General features: G+C 39.3%; 2 protein-coding genes across 9 annotated transcripts in view; one reads left to right on the top strand and one right to left on the bottom strand.

The window, feature by feature from the left end:
- Positions 1-7,887, top strand: part of AOPEP (aminopeptidase O (putative)) — a 449,451-nt gene extending 441,564 nt beyond the window's left edge. The window contains exons 17-18 of one of the 2 annotated variants that reach the window (XR_013532554.1): positions 948-1,034; positions 5,783-7,883. Coding sequence is in view for 1 of the 2 variants with exons in the window: in XM_078365849.1 (XP_078221975.1) it covers positions 948-992 (45 nt within the window). In the remaining variant the exon portion in view is untranslated. Of the gene's footprint in view, positions 1-947; positions 1,035-5,782 lie in introns of both variants that reach the window. The other variant, XM_078365849.1, reaches the window with a different exon arrangement.
- The window catches only part of FANCC (FA complementation group C), a 210,022-nt gene that overhangs the window by 41,126 nt on the left and 147,854 nt on the right, over positions 1-21,042 (bottom strand). For all 7 annotated transcript variants that reach the window (XM_054254166.2, XM_002742743.7, XM_054254162.2 and 4 more), the window contains one exon: positions 8,037-8,201. In XM_054254166.2, coding sequence (XP_054110141.2) covers positions 8,037-8,201 — 165 coding nt within the window. The remainder of the gene's footprint in view (positions 1-8,036; positions 8,202-21,042) is intronic.

The raw sequence follows: 21,042 nt of genomic DNA on the forward strand, positions 1-21,042 counted from the left end.
AGTGGCTCAGGCCTGTAGTCCCAGCACTTTGGGAGGCTGAGGAGGGTGGACTGCTTGAGTTCAAGAGTTTAAGAACAGCCTAGGCAACATAGTGAAACCCCGTCTTTACCAAAAATACAAAATAATTAGCCAGGTATGGTGGCACATACCTGTAGTCCTAGCCACTCGGGAGGTTGAGGTGAAAGAATCACCTTAGCCTGGGAGGTAGAGGCTGCAGTGAGCCATGATTGTGCCACTGCTCCAGCCTGGGTGACAGAGTAAGACCCTGTCTCAAAAAGGAAAAAAAAGGATGTGAGGCAGTCTCTGTTTCAATCATGAATAAACAATATTAATAGGAATGGAGTTCTGGTTACTGCTAATTCTTTGCCATCTCCCCATGTGCTAATCTTTCTTTTGTTTAAACACTCACCTATATGATTTGACAATATTTAAATCCTGATTTTTCTTATGTAAGTTGAAAAAAAGCACAAACCCAACAGCTTGATTGTAGGTCAGCCCTTTATTGTAATTTGCGGTTTCATTTTCAGAGGTCCTATTTTCCTGATTTGTAACATGGCTAGAGCGATACTGAGGGTATTCAAAAGAATCTGTGGCTCCCCAGAGTAATTCTAGTTAGACTCCTGTTTTGGGGGTAATCTGATATGCAAGAGCACACCAGATGAGTAAACTACTAATAAATAAATTAGTCAAGAAGCATAAATTAGGTTCTTCTCATAGGATAATTAATTGTTTTCTTATTAAGCATTGTTGGAAGCCATATTAGCTCTTCCAGCAATGGGAATTAAGCTTACATCTGGTTTTAGTTTAGTGATTCTTTTGTTAGGGACAAAAATGTGAGTTTGAGAAAACCTAATACTATACATTGTCAAAAATAATAAATTACTAGAGTCAATAATGGTAACAGTAATATGCTAACAGTTATTTTTACTTTTATTTTTGAGAGACAGGGTCTTGCTACATTGCCCAAGCTGGACTTGAACTCCTGGCCTTAAGTACTTCTCCTGCTTCAGCCTCCTGAGTAGCTGGGATTACAGGTATGTGCCAGTGTGCCTGGTTTTCTTCTTTTTTTCTTTTTTAAAGCCCACAGAACCTGCTGCTCCCCAGGCCCAATGCCCCTCAGCTTCCGAGATCAGGCGAGACTGGGCACATTAAGGGTGGTTTGGTGTAGACACTAATGGTTACAGAGTATTTACAGTGGGTACCAGGCACTGTGCTAAGACTATTATAGGCATTCAACTCATTTAAATCTTAGCGTGAGCATTTGTCCTAGTTTGCGAGTTTACTTCTGTTATCCCACCATACTTATAAAAGGGATCTCTTTTAATTCTCAAAAGTAGCATGGTCTAGATTTTAAATCATATGGCTACTCTATTTAACACTCAGAGCCACCCCTGAGCTGTGTTAGCGTGGTCAGTCAGTTACTAGAATGTCAGTCATTCCCACTACTAGGAGCTATCTTTACTCACAGAGTACTTCTCACACTCACTGTGAGTCTTGGATTTTCTCCTCCACACCAACCAATACTCCCAACTCTACACACTAACTGGGTGTCCAATGATTCAATTCTGACACCACCTGGAGTTAGCACAAACCCCACAGGTTAAGGGCTCAGTCCCACAAAACTGCCCCTGCTTCAGATGCCAATCACAATCCAGGCCTCTCATTCTTCTGACCAACTAGCTATAAAATCAGAGGTTCCAATGATCCTCTCCTCAGGTTTGATAATTTGCTAGAATAGCTCACAGAACTCAGGAAGACACTTCAGTTGCCATTACCAGTTTATTCTGAAAGATAACGGCTCAGGAACAGCCACACAGAAGAGATGCATAAGGCCAGGCCTGGGGGAAGATTCAGAGCTCCCAGGCCCTCTCCAAGCATGCCAACTTCCCAGCACTTGGAAGTGACCACAAATCTGGAAGCTGTATAACCCTACAGTTTAGCGTTTTTATGTAGGCCTCACAATGTAAGCATGACTGATTAAATCACTGGCCAGTAGTGATCAGGTCGAACTCAGGGGGTCAGGCATGGTACTCAAAGTTCCAGGCCTTTTTTCATATGGTTGGTTCCTCTGGCTACCAGCCCCCATCCAGAGGCTATGGCGGGGGAGCGGGGGAGCGGGTGGCGGGGGGGCACCAGGAGTTACTTCACTAGTCTATTCTACAGTCAGGTGTGGTGGAAAGGTACTTATGAATAATAAAAGATGCTCTTCTCACCTCATCACTCAGGAAATTCCAAGGGTTTTAGGAGCCTGGATGAATACCAAATATAATTTCTTATTGTATCACAAGATCACAGTCAGGCCTTCATTCTTTTTTTTTTTTTTTTTTCATTTGTCCACTGTTTCATTCATTCAAACATACGGAAAAAATTCTCCATCCAGTCTTCAAGCTTCTCAGTATTTTTGAAGCAGTGGATTCGGATAACCTCAGAGGACATGTCATGCTGAATTACTTATACTCCGGACTTATAAAAGGACCTCAGCAGCCCGCCCAGGAAGGTTTTATGCAATCTGTAGCCTGCAGGTGCCTATGACGGCAGCCCCAGGGACAGACATGAAAAGTTGACATTTAGGCCAAGAAATTTAAAAGTTCCTCTAGGTTATCTAAACCATAAAGAGGGGCAAGCATCTGCTGTTTAAAAGACGGGCAGCCCATTGCTGAAAATATATGACTGCATTTGGAAGCCAAGGCCAAAAACACCAGCCAATTGTCAAACAGATGAAATTCCATGGGTGTACTGTGGTAAGCAAATAGTTGGAAGGCTAAACACAGGGTAGGGAGCACTGGTCAAAGAAAGCATGTGGTTTCCAAATGACCATGCAGCACATTTGGGGAGGGGGTGCTGGGCGCGGCTGGTAATTTGCACTGACTGATTGGATCAGTCTCGCTGTGTCAACATGTGGCTGGGATGTTCCATCTATGGGAAAGTGTCCATGGAGAGGCTCCAGCTCTTACACCACTGCTTGGGGAACTTGCTGAGCTGAAGCCACAGGATTTGGACACACTGAAGACCACCCAGCACTTCTGGACAGTCTGTCCCTTATGGGTTAGCAGACATAACTTTCCAAACTAAATAAATTTTATGAGTTGTTGAGGGAGAACGTGCTATCACAAGCAAAATTACAAGCAAGGGAGCGTGGGCCTGCTTGGGGAGCCGCTGCCCTTAGTGTCCCTCTGAGAGCTGAGCTGGATCAGGAGTAACTGTTCTCTGAGCACGTCGCCTGGCCAGCGATTTCTGAAACAGCTTTTGGGGTTTCACAGAGGACCAGAAATGTTCTCCAGATTCCCTTCAATTCAGCTCTTGCTGAAAGAGTAAGGCTGGACATGGTGGTAGCTGAAACCATAATCTCCTATGAAATATATTCCTAGATGAATCGAGAAGAGAGCTGTCACAGTGAAAGGCAAGAGCATTCCAGTTAAATATTCTTTGCAAATATTTTGAAAAATCACTGTAGAGAGTGAAAATACCAGCTGGCGTGGTCAGCGGTGGGACTGTGAAGCGTGTGCTCCATTTCGGGTGTTGGGGCACTGTGAGGGAAGAATCCCAGCACTGTGCCACACGTTCACGGCACCCTTTATTCAATATCAACCAAAGATAATGCTCAGACTCCTCAGGAAGCTCACTCCACTTATTGGGTGAATTCTGAGAGAAGGTTTAGAGTAAGTAGAAAAAAGGACATTTTGGTTTTTTAACCATTTTTTGAAACATCGTGATGTTTTGGTTTTTTAACCATTTTTTGAAACATCAAGATTTGAAACATCTTTTTCTCTTTTTAAATCTCACTTTCGCAAAGTCTTGGATTACAACCTTTCATACAAACTGAAATTAAAATATATATCCTAATTTTTAAGAGTTATAGATAAAAAAATGGAAATACACTGAACTGTAATGACATCAGTGGTTTTGAGCTTGTTCATTTTCCAAAGGCAACAAAATAATGAAAATCTATTTGAAGATGGAGAAGATCTATTTATGACGGTGAAAACATTCAAAACACAAATACAACAAAACATTAGGAATAAGAAATGTTTACGTCCAACGCGTGAAAAATATATACAACACTCCCTTCAGATCACAAAAGCTGAACAAATGGAAAAACATATGTGTTATGAACAGGTGGACAGAAAGCCTTAACATCATGAAGATACCAGCTCTCTCATTAATCTATACACTTGTAAGAGTCTTCCCCCCAGACAACACTGGGTGTCTCCCCTGCAACTAGAAAAATTCGTTTTAAAAGTTACGTGGAATATAAGACAAGCAATGACAGCAAAACAAACTAAAAAAACCTGGTAAAGAGAAATCGAAGGTAAGGAGCCTTATTTTATATTGAACACAGTTGATGCCACCACTAAAGCAGTGATACTGCCATACACACATGCAAGAGACTAGAGAACCAGAACAGAAGGTAACAAAACAGGCCTGACTACATGAGAACTAAGAATGTGACCAAAGAAGCCACCTAAGCCCACAGGACTGCATTCCTGAGGCGCACACCCTTTATCACACTCAAGAGGGCGGACATGCTCTACCAGAGAGTGGGGAAAGCAACTGTATTATTTCAACAACTAGTTTCAAAACAAAAACCAAAGAGGGATTGAAAGAGAATTAAAAGAACCTATAAACCAAAGGCAATGTATAGATTTGAACTCTGATTCTAACAAACCGATTGGAAGAAAATTGTAAGACAATCAGGATAATTTAATTCCTGACTAGATATGTGATGATAAGAAACTAATGTCAATTTTAACATGTAATAAAGTTAATGCAGTTTTGTTTTTTAAAATGCACTGTATAGCAAGGAAGTGTCTATATATGTAACAATTCTCCTAAAAGTATTTAAATAAAGAATTGGGTGACCGGTCACAGCAGCTCACACCTATAATCCCAACATTTTAGGAAGCCATGGTAGGCAGACTGCTTGAGCTCAGGAGTTTAAGACCAGCCTAGACAACATGGTGAAACTCTGTCTCTACCAAAAATATAAAAAGCTAACCGGGTGTGAGCACCTGTGGTCCCAGCTACTCAGGAGGCTGAGGTGGGAGGATCCCCTGAGCCTGGGAGGTTGAGATTGCAGGGAGCCAAGATTGCACCAATGCACTCCAGCCTGTGAGACAGAGTGAGACCCTATCTCAAAAAAAAGAATTGAAAACATACATAGTATTAACAAAATAATTTAAAAACCATAGTATTCTTAACAAAATGATGTGAGGTTCATAAGCAGTATCATTTTAAAATCACATTGCATGTATACCTTGAATTCAGAAATGTGAACACTTTGAATCTAATTATCTGAGACTGAGAGGACTCTGCAAATTATACCACCATAGTAGATTTACAGTGTTTTAAAACACTGCTAACAGAGCAACTCCTAACTTGGAGTCATAACAACAGCAGTAGTCATAAGGTCATGCAATAATTTTCAAAGTGGGGTCCAAAGGACCCTTTCCAAGGTGGAAGGGAGGAACTGAGATGTGTTAAAGAAAAACTTATTTTGAAAATTACAGTTTCTCTTGGGGCTACACGGAAACATAAGAAGAAATAAGTATACTTTGTTGGGTTTTGCAGTAATATATATTTCTTAATTCTGAAAACTTTTCTAATTTTTAAATTTCATCTAAGTTATTTTAAATAATTTTATTAGATATATATTTTATGTATATATAGTGTATATTTTACTTATATATCTAATATATATTTTAGATTATTAAGATTATTATTTTGGAATTTTACAATATTTTATTTGAAAAGTAACATTTATTTATATTTTCTTGTATTTAAGAATGGATCATTGGCTTTAAAAATGAGGATTATCAAGATTCAATTTTTCATCCTACCAATGTTTCATCAAGAAAAGATGAAACTGACAAATCAGAGAATTTTCTGACTCACAAGACGAAGACATCTGCTCCAGAGAAAGTGGGCTAAACTGTAAATAAAGACAAAAAATATGAGGAAAGCTATTTTTCCCTTGCCTTTAAAGATGTTAATGATTTATTTAATTGTGTCTTATGCAACAATATTTAAAATACTATTATAGTGCAAATTAATTGCCACATCAGTTTGAGATCAATCATTCAGAGTGTAAAGAAAAAAAATAAACAATTTAAATGTAGATGTGATAAATTAGTATGTCACCAACAGAACTGTAATTCTGCCTTACAATAGAATCTCTGGGCTTACTGTATTGCTTGTAGTTGTCTGCTAACAGCTCTAACTAAGCAGAGAAGATCTTTTATATGAAAGTTGGCCACACACACAAGTGGTAGGGAAGCACTATTTTGAATCTCCTGGTTCTTCCTGGAACAACCATGTTGATGTTTGTGCTGATAGTGCAAAAGCAACAGTGGGTAACACAGCTGCATCTCGGCAGGAATCAGAGCAGAGACAGTCCTCATGCTAGTCTTCACCGCCACACACACACAGTCGAAACACCACGTTTTCACATACAAATGCTTGATGAAGCAGTATAACATACTGATTTTATTAAACTGTTGCCCTCAAGGATACTTTTAGAGAAGAATTCCATATGGTGAAAAGGAAAGTGTGCATAAAGCACTTCTTTTTTTTTTTTTTTTTTAATAAATGAGAACTTCTTATGTTGCTCAGGTTGGCCTTGAACTCATAGCCTCACCTCCTTAAGCACCAGAACAACTGGCTGGAGCCACCACGGCTCCCAAAGCACTTCTGCTTCATAACAAAAAACGATGGTTGTCTGGAGAAAAGCACTCCACTTGTATACCTGCACAACTCTTTCAGCTGGGTCTCACCTGACCACTTTTTGTCATGAAAACTGACTTGAAAGAATGACTAGCAGATAAGCAGTGGTTAGTCACACTTTGGGGTTAGGCACAAACTTTCTCAATAATTAGCAAAGTGACTCAGTCCACTAAGGAAAATGACAGTGTTTGCAGCCCATAATAAATTTTAGCTTTTAAGCAGAAATTAGAATCCTGGAAAATCTATGTCCACCAACATAAGCCTCAGAGCTTCCCAATACTTAAAGTCATTTCTGATGAGATCCGTGGTGACAGTAATGAATGTAGGTTTTGATACTGCATAATGAAATATGTCAATGTTTGGAAGATACATATAATGTATACATAATATACAATAAACTAAGATTTTCCACATGAACCATGCGTAATGCTACAAAATTATACGTAGGCAAAAAAGATCCATTGCAAGTGCAAGACAGACCAATGGGTTTTAATGTAATATATTATAGAAAGTTAAACTGACATAATTTCAGATTCCATACTGCAACTAACCTTTAAAAAATGACCATTTTCAAATTTTGGTGAGCTATCAAAGCAGAATTATCCACAGTGATCTGTGATGGCTATTAGAATACTCCTGCCTTTCCCAACTACTAACTATGTGGGGCTGGATTTTCTTCATACACTTCAACCGAAATAACACATCCCACCAGAAGCAGATATGAGAATCCAGCAGTCTTAGGGCAGAAAATGAGACTTGCAAAATGTAAAACCAATGCTGCTCTTGTCAAACTGTTTCTTTTTTGCTTTGAAAAGAGCATTTTTTTCATAAAAATACACTATTTGTGTTAACATGTAATCAAATTATTTTTATTTTTTAAATGAAGAAATAAATTTTTAAAAATTTGTTTTAGTTTCAAATATGGCAAGATTTTTTTTAAAACTCTTGGGAATGTATGAACACAAAGAAGGAAACAATAGACGCTGGGTCTACCTGAGAAGGGGTAGGAGGAGAGAGAGGAGCAAAAAAGGTAACTATTGGGAACTAGGCTTAATACCTGGGTGATGAAATAATATGTACAACGAACCCCCATGACATGTGTTTACTATGTAACAAACCTTCACATATATCCCCAATCCTAAAATAAAGTTAAAAAAAAAAAACTCTTTGAGATCTCCAGTAATTTTTAAGAGTTACATGGGGTACTGAGACAAAAACGTTTGGAAACTGCTGTCACGTAGTCTTTCCAACACACCACAGCCTTCTAAGAAAAGGAAAAATGACACAGTATGACAGGAGACGTGAATACCACTTACAGCAAAATGGCCTCGTTTACAGCCTCAAAGAACTCTTGCTGGAGGATTTCCTGAGGTTCATGTCCATGACAGATGAGCAAAGCCTCCACCAGGGGGTCGACATCTGGCAGGGTAATAAGTGGGACACAAACTCGTGACAGGGATGCCACTCGTTCGGGAGCCATTCTAAGGAAAAAATAAGAAATAATCACCCAAATCTAAGAACCACACATAATTGAGGACATATAAAACCTTCATGCGAAAAAGGTCAACAACACATCACCTGTTTTGCCTCTAAACAAAGAGAATGACTCTAACACCATCAATGAACACTTCTCTTTTATCCAGTTCTTTAGGAAGAAATCCGTTAACTGCCATTGTTGTTTCGGTGTCACTCATGGCCAGGACTTTGTTCTTTATATCCACAGGCACTTAATATGTCCAAAGCACAACTCCTGAATTCTCCTCCCAGTGTTCCCTTTCCCCAGTGCTGTCTCGTTTGCTCTGGCCCAAATCCTGATTCCTCCCTTTCTCTCAGGCCTCTCATCTGATCTATCAGTGAATACTAACGATACACCTGACCTCTTTGGAACACCTCCATCACCGCCCTCCTAAGTGTGGAGAGCAATCTACCACTACCTCCAGCCTGGGTGGTGGAGTAGCCTCTGGACTTCTTGCCTCTGCACTCACTCCTATGGTTTATCATCAGAACAGTTCTAGCACCCCTTTAACAATTCAGATCACAAAACCTGTCTGCTCAAAGCTTTGCAATGGCTTCCTGCCTTACGTAGAGAATAAGCAATGTCTTTCACTAGCCAGTAAGGCCTTCCATAGTGGGTCCCCACCTGTTTTACTGGCTTCATCTCCTTCCACTCTTACCTTTGTCTTTTCTGCCTCTGACTGCCCCAAATAAGGTCTGCTGTTCACTCTGCCTGAAATACATGACTTGCTCCTTGGTTGCAGCTCAAATGTCCCTTTGTTAAGTGAGGTAGGCTTCTCTGATCATCCCATGTCATTATACTGTCACGTGTGGCAATTTAAATGTAAATGAATTAAAATGAAATAAAATTTAAAATTCAGCTCCTCAGCTGCACTAGTCACATTTCAAGTACTCAACAGGTATAGGTGGCTGGTGGCTATAGTACCAGACAGCGCACATTTACAGAATGTGCAGAAATTGCCACTGGACACTGGAGCTTCAAGTGCCCTCCTACCCATGCTTTACCTCTCTTCCTGGTATCTTTCACCACCTGACCTATATAGTATTCCCTGGTAGCACTCATGGTTCACTTCCTCCTATGAAGGCAGAAGCTTTAGGATGGCAGGCGGCTTCTCCTACTTTACCTACCACTCTATTCCTAGCATTTGGATAACTCTTCTCACACAGCACATGCTCAACAAATCCATGTCCAGTGAATGATAAATAAAATTAAAGTTCTGGGTAGAGGCTACTCAATGTTTTTCTAGGTATTTTGATATGTAATTATAAATATAGAAATTTAGTCTTGTGTTTTGTGAAACACAAATGGCACCACAATATAGAGCATATTAACTGTCCCTCATTCTTAAAAACCTGCTGCCTAGTATTAAAGCATACATGTGTTCTGTAATTCAACAATGCCACCATCAGTAGACACGGAGGCTGCTTCTGATTTTTCACTTTTGCAACAGGGCTGCAGCAGTACCCTTGCACATGCCTGTCTATGTCCATGTGTGAGTACTTGCAAATTAAATTGCCTTCCAAGGTTGGGGGTGGTGGCTCACTCATGAAGTCCCCGCAGTTTGGGAGGCTGAGGCAGGCAGATCACTTGAGACCAGAAGTTCAAGACCAGCCTTGGCAACATGGAGAAACCCCATCTCTATAAAAAATATAAAAATTAGCCGGGTATGGTGGCTCCCACCTGCAGTTGCAGCTACTCGGGGGACTGAGGTGGGAGCCCCAAGGGAATCCCTTGCTTGAGCCCAAGAGGTCGAGGCTGCAGTGAGCCATGTTCCTACCACTGCACTCCAGCCTGGGAGACAGAGCAAGACCGTCTCAAAAACAAACAAACATAGAAAAACAACTGCCTTGCAAAAGACCATACCAATTTACTTTTCCACCCTTTCCAATAATATCATTATTTGTTTTTATTTCTTGCAAATTTGATTAAAAAATACTATTTCATTGCCTTAATTTGCATTTCCCTAATTTTCGAGACAATTGTTACCCACTTGTATTTCCTCTTCAGAGAATGTTTATGTATTTGTGTATCTTTGTCCTATTAGTTCATTTAATACATATTTATTGATCCCCTACTGTATGTAGTCAAGGCTCTTTTTGAGGTGTATATAATGCAGATGCAAAGATGACAAGGTCTCATCAGAGAGAGAAACAATACAATGCCAGGTGATATTGTCATGCTGAAAAGTAAAGAATACTGAGAGGTGACAGAAATTCACCAAGAAGGTGACATTTGAGCAGAGCTCTGAAGGAAGTACATAAACAAGTCACATATATAACTGAGACGAAAACATTGCAGACAGATGAAAAGCAAATGCAAAGGCCCTCAGCTTCTGAAAACAGAAAGAGGACCAATGTGGCCACATCCAGTGAACCAGGAAGGATGGTGGAAAGGCTTCTATAGATCACTGCAGGGGGCTTGCATATTCTTTAAAACTTCATTTTCATTTTCATGAAGTTAATAAAGGCATCTTTTTTTTAGCTTTGAATATTTACTTTTGAATTTTTATTTCAATAGCTTGTGGGTAAAAGTAGTTTTTTGTTTCATGGATGAATTGTATACTGGTGAATTCTGAGATCCTAAGATACCCATCACCTGAGTAGACTGCACCTAACATGTAGTGTTTTATCCCTACCCTCCCCTTTCTGAGTCTCTGAAGTCTATTATGTTACTCTGTATGCCAGGGATGTCCAATATTTTTGGCTTCTTTGGGCCTTGGAAGAAGAATTGTCTTGGGTTAATACAAAATACATTAACACCAATGATAGTTGATGAGCTTAAAAAAAATCGCAAAAAAATCTCAACGTTTTAAGAAAGTTTACAAATTTGTGTTGGGTGGCATTCAAAGCTGTGCTGGGCTGCATGCAGCCCACGAACCATGGGTTCGACAAGCTTGTTCTATGTCTTTGTGTACTCATAGCTTAGCTCTCACTAATAAGTGAAGACATAACAGTTTTTTATTTTCCATTCCTGTGTTAATTCACTTAGAATAATGGCCTCCAGCTCCATCCAAGTTGCTGCAAACGACATTATTTTGTTCCTTTTAATGGCTGAGTAGTATCCCACGGTGTATAGGTACCCCATTTTCTTTATTCACTCTGGTGGATGGGCACTTATGTTGGTTCCACATCTTTGCAATTGTAAACTGTACTGCTATAAACATACATAAGCAAATGTTTGGGTTTTTTTGTTTTTGTTTTTATAAAGACATCTTTTCCTTTGGATAGACATCCAGTAGTATAATTGCTGGATGAAATAGTAGATCTACTTTTAGCTTTTTAAGGAATCTCCATACAGGTTGTACTCCCCACATCCAAGCCAACATCTATTGTTTTTTGACTTTTTAATAATGAACATTCTTGCAGGAGTAAGGTGGTATTTCTTTGTGGTTTTAATTTGCATTTCCCTGATGATTCATGATGTTGAACATTTTTTCATATTCTTGGCCATTTGATTATCTTCTTTTGAGAAATGTCTGCCATGTCCTTTGCCCACTGTTTGATGGGATTGTTTCTTTCTTGCTGATTTGAGTTCCTTCTAGATTCTCAATACTAGTCCTTTGCAAACTAGATGTATAGTTTGCAAATATTTTCTCCGATTCTATTGGTTGTCTGTTTACTCTGCTTATTATTTCTTTGATGTAAATACTTTAAATGGTCATAGTTATACAAAGCTAATGAAAACAGTAACTTCTGAAAGGGCATTCCTATCCCCATTTTCTGATATCCAGAAATAACTACTTTCAACCCTAATTCATTCTTTAGTAGTTCAATGTGTTGTTTGTTGTTCAGTACAAACTATAACATCAAATTTGTAGTGGGAGGCCCAGGCAAGGTGGCTCACACCTGTAATCCCAGCACTTTGGGAAGCTGAGGAGGGCAGATCACCTGAGGTTAGGAGTTTGAGACCAGCCTGACCAATATGGTGAAACCTCATCTCTACTAAAAATAAAAAAAATTAGCCAGCATGGTGGTGGGCACCTGCAGTCTCAGCTACTTCAGAAGCTGAGACAGGAAAACTGATTGAATCCGTGGGGCAGAGGTTGCAGTGATCCAAGATCGTACCACTGCACTCCAGCCTGGGTGACAGAGCGAGACTCCGTCTCAAAGGAAAAAGAGGGGGGGACACACAGTTTTTCCATGTTGTAAGTTTTATAATTAAACTTAAAAAAAAAAACTAAAATACAATGTTAACTGTAAAACACTGAAAATGAAAATACTCATTGTTATTGGCGGTGGCTCATGTCTGCAATCCCAGAACTTTGGGAAGTTAAAACAATTTTTTTGTAGTAGGAGATCCATGAGATTATGGAGAAAAGAGAAGTCTAGGATGTTTCTGACAACAACATAAATAAGCACAAACACTTTGGAGAACAACTGGCAGCAATGTGCTACCATTTCTTCTTATAGGTTAGGGAGACAAACAGAACTGTTTGTAAAAGGTGGATTCAATCTTGCTGTAAATTTGTACAGAAATGACTAAATGATAATTTATTTACAGAGCGGAATGCTATACAGCAGTTTAAATGAATAAACTAGACCTACATTATCTGAATATATAAATCTCAAAAATAGAATAAATAAAGCAAGTTGTAAAAACATATCCACAATATGCTGTTCTTATGTAAAGTTTTAAAACACTCACAGCAAAATGTGAAGTAAAAGTGTTGAAACATGACAGGAAGAATCTACACCAACTTCTTGGGTATGCTTGCTTCAGGGGAGAGAAAAAATAAATGGCATAGGAGAAGGATGCTTCAACTGTAATTAAAACATTTTCTTAAAAAGATCAACTACAAATATTTTTTTTATTTTTTATTTATTTTTTTTGGGGGGGGAGGAAGGCAGGAAGGAAGGGAATAAGGATGGTAGGGAGGAAGGAAGGGATGAAGGAAGGAAGAAAGGGAGGAAGCGGGGAGGGAGGGAGGGAGGGAGGGAAGGGAAGAAAGGAAATCAAGCAATGAAAGAGACATTGCCGACCTGGATCTAGAGGTTTACAAGTTGATTTCTTTTTTTTTGAGAGAAGGAAAGAAAAAAAAAAATAAGTAAAGGAGAGGAAGAAAGAGGAAGAGAAAGAGGGAGAGTAAATGGAAATACTGCTTTATTTTGAAAAAAATTGGGTATTAATAATGGCCAATCAATGTTTCATTTAAACTAATGGGTAGGTGTGATGTGGTATTGACAAGAATGTATATTTTGTGTATTTGAAGTGGAGAGCTCTATAAATATTTATTAAGTTTACTTGTTCTGGATCTGAGTTCAAGTCCTTGATATCCTTATTAATTTTCTGTCTCATTGAATCTAAGTCTCCTATCTGGGTGTTAGGATCGTTAGCTCTTGTTGTTGCATTGATCCTTTTACCACTATATCTTTGTTGCTTTAAAATCTATTTTATCCGATACAAGAATTGCAACTCCTGCTTTTTATTTATTTATTATTTATTGTTGCTCTCCATTTGGTTGGTAAATCTTTCTTCATCCCTTTGTTTTGAGTCTTTGTGTATCCTTGCATGTGAAACAGATCTGGATGTAACATGCCGTTGGGTTTTGGCTGTGTCTTTTGATTGGGAATTCAGTCAATTTAAATTTAGGGTTACTGCCATTTGATGTTGACTGGCTGTTTGATCAATTCGTTGGTGTAAATTCTTCTTTATGTTGGTGCTCTTTACTTTTTGGTGTATTTTTAGAAAGGCTAATACTGGTTGTTTCTTTCTGTGTGTAATGCTTCTTTCAGAAGCTCTTGTAAAGCAGGCCTGGTGGTAATAAAATCTCTGAGTTCTTGCTTGTTCATAAAAGATTTAATTTTTCCTTCAGTTGTGAAGCTTAGTTTGGCTGGATATGAAATTCTGGGCTGAAGGTTCTGTTCTTTGAGGATGTTGAATATTGGCCCCCACTCTCTTCTGGCCTGTAGAGTTTCTGCCGAGAGATCTGCTATAAGTCTGATAGGCTTGCCTTTGTGGGTAATCTGACCTTTCTCTCTGGCTGCCCTTAGTATCCTCTCCTTCGTTTCAACCCTGGTGAATCTAACGATTATGTGCCTTGGGGTTGCTCTTCTTGAGGAGTATCTTTGTGGTGTTCTCTGTATTACCTGGGGTTGAATGTTGACCTGCTTTGCTAGTTTAGGAAAATTTTCCTGAATAATATCCTGAAGGGTATTTTCCAGCTTGGATTCATTCTCTCCGTCGCATTCAGGTACACCTATCAAACGTAAATTTGGTCTTTTCACATAGTCCCACATTTCTTGGAGACTTTGCTCATTCCTTTTTATCCTTTTTTCTCTAATCTTGTCTTCACGTTTTATTTCATTAAGTTGGACTTTGACCTCTGATATCCCTTCTTCTGCTTGAACAATTCGAGTGTTTACACCTGTGCATACTTCTCGGAGTTCCTGTATTGTATTCTTCAGTTCCATTAATTCACTCATACTCCTCTCTAAGTTGTCTATTCTCAATAGGATTTCATCAAACCTTTTTTCAAAGTTCCTAGTTTCTTTACGTTGGGCTACAACATGTTCTTTTAACTCACCGAAGTTTGTTATTATCCATTCCTTGAAGAGTGATTCTGTCATCAGGAGGCGCTCGTTCTCCATCAAGCCTTGTTCCATTGTCGATGTGGAACTGTGATCATCTTTAGAGGGAGAGGCGTTCTGACTTTGAGTATTCTCAGCTTTTTTACGCTGGTTTCTTCCCATCATTGTAAATTTATCCTCCTGTCGTCTTTGAAATTACCAACTTTCAGATTAGGTCTCTTGAGTGGACGTCCAGGTTGTTAGTTCCCAGGGCCAGAGCAGCGGCGTTAAAACTGATGGTGCTTTTCTGCCCAGGATTCTCCTGTCTGGCTTCCTTCTTGTTTCCGTAGTAGGCGACTCTGCCTTCCCGGGGCTCCAAACCTCGGTCAGAAGGGGAACCGGTCCCGTTTACTCTGTGCCGACCGCTGCCGCGTCGAGGTGCCGGCAGAACCGCTGCGCCGACCACGAGAGTCGCGCTGGCGACTCGTGTGTTTCCACCACTGGGGGATCTTCTGCTCCGTAAGCGACCAGACTTTGTCTGAAAGTGTGGCGTCCTCTAGTTCTCCACGCCTTCCCTGAGAGCTGCAATCCCGGGATGTTAGCGATCGGCCATCTTGGATCGTTCTCTCTACAGATATTAATAGTACTATAAAATCTGGGCAATAGGCACAGTTTTTCCATGTCATAAGTGTTTTAGAATTAAACTTTAAAAAAACTAAAATACAATGTTAACTAGTAAAAAACTGAAAATTAAAATATTCATGGCTAGAGGCAGTGTCTCACATCTGCAACCTCAGAACTTTGGGAAGTTAAGGTGGGTGGATTGCTTGAGCCCAGGAGTTTGAGATCAGCCTGGGTAACGTGGTGAAACCCTGCCTCTACAAAAAACAAAAACAAAAAACAAAAATTAGCTGGGTGTGGTGGCACACGCCTGCAGTCCCAGCCCCTTGGGATTCTGAGGTGGGAGGATGGCTTGAGTACAGGAGATAGAGGTTGTGGTGAGCTGAGATCATGCCACTGAACTCTGGCCTGGGCAACAGAGTGAGACCCTTTCAAAACAAGAAAGGAAAGGAGAGGAAAAGAGAGGAAAGGGAAGGGAAGGGGAGGGGAGGGAAGGGGAGGGGAAGGGAGGGGAGGGAAGATATTGGTAATAAAGAGTTATTTCCTGCCTCAGGTTCTTATTTCCAAATAGCAAAAGTAGTTCATTAAAAAAATCATTTTTCCCAGCACTTCAGGAGGCTGAGGCAGGTGGATCACAAGGTGAGAAGGAAGACCAACCTGGCTAAGAAGGTGAAACCCCATCTCTACTAAAATTACAAAAATTAGGAGGGGAGTGGAGGGGAGGAAGGAAGGGGAAATATTCATGATAAAGGAGTTACTTCCTGCCTCAGGTTCTTATTTCCAAAATAGCAAAAGTAGCTCATTAAAATATAATAATCTTTTCCAGCACTTTGGGAGGTAGAGGCAGGTGGCTCACAAGGTGAGGAGCTCAAGACGAGCCTGGCCAAGATGGTGAAACCCCATCTCTACTAAAATACAAAAATTAGCTGGGCATAGTGGTGGGCGCTTGTAGTCCCAGCTATTCAGGAGGGTGAGGCAGAGAATTGCTTGAACCTGGGAGGCGGAGGTTGCAGTGAGCCGAGATCGCACCACTGCACTCCAGCCTGGGAAACAAAGGAAGACTCTTGTCTCCAAAAAAAAAAAAAAAAAAAATTAATCAGCTTTAGATTGCTTAGTATTTATTTCCCTCTGGAATATTTTTCCCCATTATTTACATCTTTTTGTACTCTTCCCATTATTTGATTGTACTGGTCTCTTTTTCAGGCTATTTCTGTAGAACTATTTGTGCTTTTCATTTCCTCACCCTTGGACAGAAGACAAGCTGTTCAGAATGGTTTCTAAAGTTTTCTGGACCACAATTAAAAGACTCTGCAGGATGGTACCAGCTAAAACAATCTTTTTTTCCCCCTTTCTTTCTTTAGGGTCTTGTTCTGTCACCCAAGGTAGAGTGCAGTGGCACGATCTTGGCTCACTGCAACCTCAACCTCCCCAGGCTCAAGCACTTTTCCCACCTCAGCCTCCCTACTAGCTGAGATCACAGGTGCTTGCCACCACACCTGGCTAATTTTTGAGTTTTTTGTTTTTTTTTTTCGGTAGAGATGGGGTTTCTCCATGTTGCCCAGGCTGGTCTCAAACTCCTGGTTCAAGCAATCCTCCCACCCCGGCCTCCCAAGTGTTGGGATTACAGTGGTAAGCTACTGCACCTGGGCTGAAACAATGTTTATAGATTAAAAACTTGCCTTTGTGCCAGATTGTGCCATTTTGGAAGAGGTTTATTCCCGAGTTCAGAAGTTTGTTGTTGTTATTAAGAATACTTGTTTTACAAAAGTAGTATGAACAAATTCCCTGGCACAGGGTGAAGTCCACTGAAGGATGCCCATGCTGGCATCCCAGCTGACAGGAGTAGCAAGAATAAAATGGGAATTTAGTTAGCAGTTCAGGATATTCCCAGTCAAAGCAAACCTATGATACAATCAGTAAAATTCTTAACTGAATTTACTAAGAATATGAGATGCCTGTGCTAGCAGTGTTCCCTGTAAACCAACATATCTGATACATTCCTAATTTGCTCTACTGAATGATGTTTCGAATATTTTCTTTAAAGAATTTTAGAAATCAACAAGATAAATTTTTTCCAGGTACTTTTCTGAATGTGTTGAGCCCTAACATATAGTTTTCAAGGTAATTCAATCTCTTAGACTGAGTTCATTTATACCTATCAGAAGACTGAATTTAAAAAGCAATTTAATGCCTACCATGCTTTTTGAGTCTTTTTTCGGAGCTTTTCTGTTCACCATCCATAAAACAACTTGGATTCCTAAAAGCCAGTGTGAGAACCAAAACTTTAAAGTCTGTAGTTGTCTAGTGAATTATAAATTCTGCCAAGTGTGTTCCTATCTCAAGTAGAAGCCAGTTTAATAAAACCAGGTAACAGAATGGCATTGCAATAATATTTTCAAGACAGCTGCCAACCATGCTGGAGCCATTACAATTTTTGCTGTCATTAGTTATAATAACAATAATTAAAATAGGTATCACAATTCTATATAATTTCTCCTACATATCTTAAGTTCTCTGCACATTTTTAATATTTATAAATCAAAACAATTAAATCAGAATATAGCATAATGGGCAAACTACTTTCCAGTACATGCTTAAATTCAGGAGAGTCACATCCACTTATGAATCTGAGTTTTAACATTCCTTTCCTTTCATAAGTATGACTTCAAATGTCCAAGCAGCCAAGAGCTCCCAAACTTAAGCACCATATAAACAATGCTATACTGTTTTCCTGTTTTTTTCCTTCTAGAAGGCATTTATTTTTTCTGATTTTTTAGCACTTGAGTGTTTAAAGTTCATTTCCAAAGATTCAGAAAGTCTCACAGAAAATACAGAAATTGATCTCATAACTTAGATGCATGGATCGCCAGAGGAACAAAAAAAGTGGGAAAATTCGCTTATTTTCTTTTTGCATTATTTTTAGAGGCCTGATAAATGGTGTTGTCATAGGGTTTTAAATAGAGTTTCACTTGCCACCAAGTAAAGTCAACAATTCAGTGACATAATGTTTAAATTCTATCCTGTTCTTTGCTACAAACCATCTAGAAGAAACAACACTCTGAGCATTGTCAGTTTATCCCGTAGCCCTGTGTAGCCCTGTGGTTTGAGGCAGATGATTTAGAAGCTACAATACAGCCACACAGGAAGGATGCTCCCAGCAGTATATGGTTACTGTCTAGCCTTCTGCAGCTGAATTCCTGTGCAGATATTATTTGGAAGTGCTGCTCTGGCAATCAGTCAAGACCTAATGCTTAGTGTAATTCAATCTGGAAAGTGCTGCATAACTCCCAACTTGAACTTGGATCTCCACCCTCTGACAAACTTCAGACCAAAAGAGAAACCAGGAAGACTGTGTGCACCTTGAAGTTCTTTGGAAGACTATTGGTTGGCCTGCCCGAATTTTGGTACACCCAAGAACTACCTGTCTTTATGAGATTTTTTTAATTTTTCAGGAAAATTATATTGGATCATTTCCAGCCTAATTAGAAGATATAATCAACAGCCATGAGCTGCATTACTTGATTAATGGCTTCAGCACCACAGTCTTTCCACCTAGTAATAATCTCTGACTCGTTTCATTTCCTCTTTTCAGATAATGAGAGAAAAGTTGTACTTAGAGATCTTTTGGGGAGGAGGTCTGATGAATCAAGCTGGCGGCCTGCCTATTTCAGACGCCACATGAGTGATACACACATGCAACTCTCAGGCCTATCTTTCCATTGTACAAACGTCCATCCAGCCCTAATTCTATGCAATATATTCTGCTAGACTATGTGCAAAGTATACACCTTCACACACATATTTCCCTCTACCACCCCACACGCTAAGCTCATATATTCCAAAAATGTAAGACATTTACAGCTCAAGCTAAATGTGTCTTTTCTGTTAACAACTTAGATGATGGACTCAAAAACACATTAATGAATTTTAGATCTAAAACCACGGTGGTAAGAGAAAGATGATAAAGCACTGTGGAAGGCAAACGTTGAAAGGATATCTGGCACTTAAGAAAGTGGTAGAGAACAGGAAGTATAATTTAGAAAAGGTGAATATTTGAGGAGAAAAGACAAACTGTTCACACATAATAGATCACTATGGGTAGTCTGACAAAAAATTATCTTCATGAGAATTTACTATTATCAAGAAAATAATATAGCTAAGCTGTTAAGAAATTCAACAACAAAAATAAAAACCATAAATATAATTCTATCATGTCACCATACAGTATTCAGATTGTTATGCAGTTATGGGAACTGCTTCTAAAGAAGTAGTATAGAGCAGCATTTCTCGAACTTCCCAAGTACATATGGAAAGATGTTTTTAAAAACTCCTATTTCTTAGCCTCTCCCCCAGGGATGTTGATGCTGCTGATTTACACTTTGAGTAGCCACACTTTGAGTAGCTCTGTTATAGAACTGCTACACATCCTGGGGACTGAACAGCAAGACCTATTAAGAACAGTGATTCTCATAATCTAGTCAAGAGAAAATAAGATGGAAATGTAACCTGAGAGACTGAATCAAGTGACGAACTAAGGACATGAAGCGACGAACTAAAGACATGAATGTCCTAGCATTCATGCTATACTCCCAAATCCTAGAAATGATGAAAGAATTTTTACAATTAAATATATAATACTGTAAAATGGGGGTTTCTTGATAATCCACAAATTCTGAGAAAAGCTTGACATGGTAGGTAGGTGGGATCTTTTTGAAGGAAAATATCACAGCCCTAAGAGCTTGCAAAAGAGGATTACTACAAAAGGTAAGAGTTAATTTGGGGGTGAATTCAAGGAGCAGGGGGGAACCTGACAGCAAGCTGCCTTATACACTCTTCTTATCCACTGTCCTTAGGCAAGAGATAATAGAAATGTCCTGACTCCCAATCCCAAATGGCTATCAACCTCCAGAAAATATGGGAGCACTCTAATGTCCAGAATACAATTTATTGGCAACCTCAACCAACATTACCTCTTGATCTTCCCACAATTATTGGAGTAACCAAAGCACTCATGGAGAGACTGATGACGAATCCCAAATTCAAAGACCAAATTGTTCTGCACAGTGGCTGTACCTATTTATGTTCCCATCAGAACATAAATGTTCCCTCCTGAAGCTCAACATAACCTAATGGATGTGTCTAACTGATGTTGTAGTTTACATTTTCCTGAAAATGCAAAGAAGAGCTCACAGATCAGTTTTAAATTGTGGTGAAAAGTACATTAACATAAAATTTACCATTTTAACCATTTTTAAGTGTAGAGTACAGTAGTGCTTACTATATGTCCTTATGGGCAACAAATCTCTAAAACTTTCATATCTTGCAAAACTAAAACTCTATACTCATTAAACGACAACTCCCATTTCCCCCTTCCTCCCATCCCAAGGTAACCAGTATTCTACATTCTGTTTCTACAAGTTTGACTACTTTAGATACCACACATAAGTGTAATCATGCAGTATTTGCCTTTTGTCACTAGTTTATTTCACTTTGCATAATGTCCTTAAGTTTCATCCACATTGTAGCATATGACAGGACTTCTTTTCTAAGGTGGAATAATCTTCCATTGTGTAGAGATACCATATTCTCTTTATTCACTCATTTGCTGATGGGCATTATATAGGTTGCTTCCACCTCTTGGCTCTTGTAAATAATACTCAATGAATATGGGTGTGCAAA

Source organism: Callithrix jacchus, chromosome 1, assembly GCF_049354715.1.
Source record: "Callithrix jacchus isolate 240 chromosome 1, calJac240_pri, whole genome shotgun sequence".
Lineage (NCBI taxonomy): Eukaryota > Metazoa > Chordata > Mammalia > Primates > Cebidae > Callithrix > Callithrix jacchus.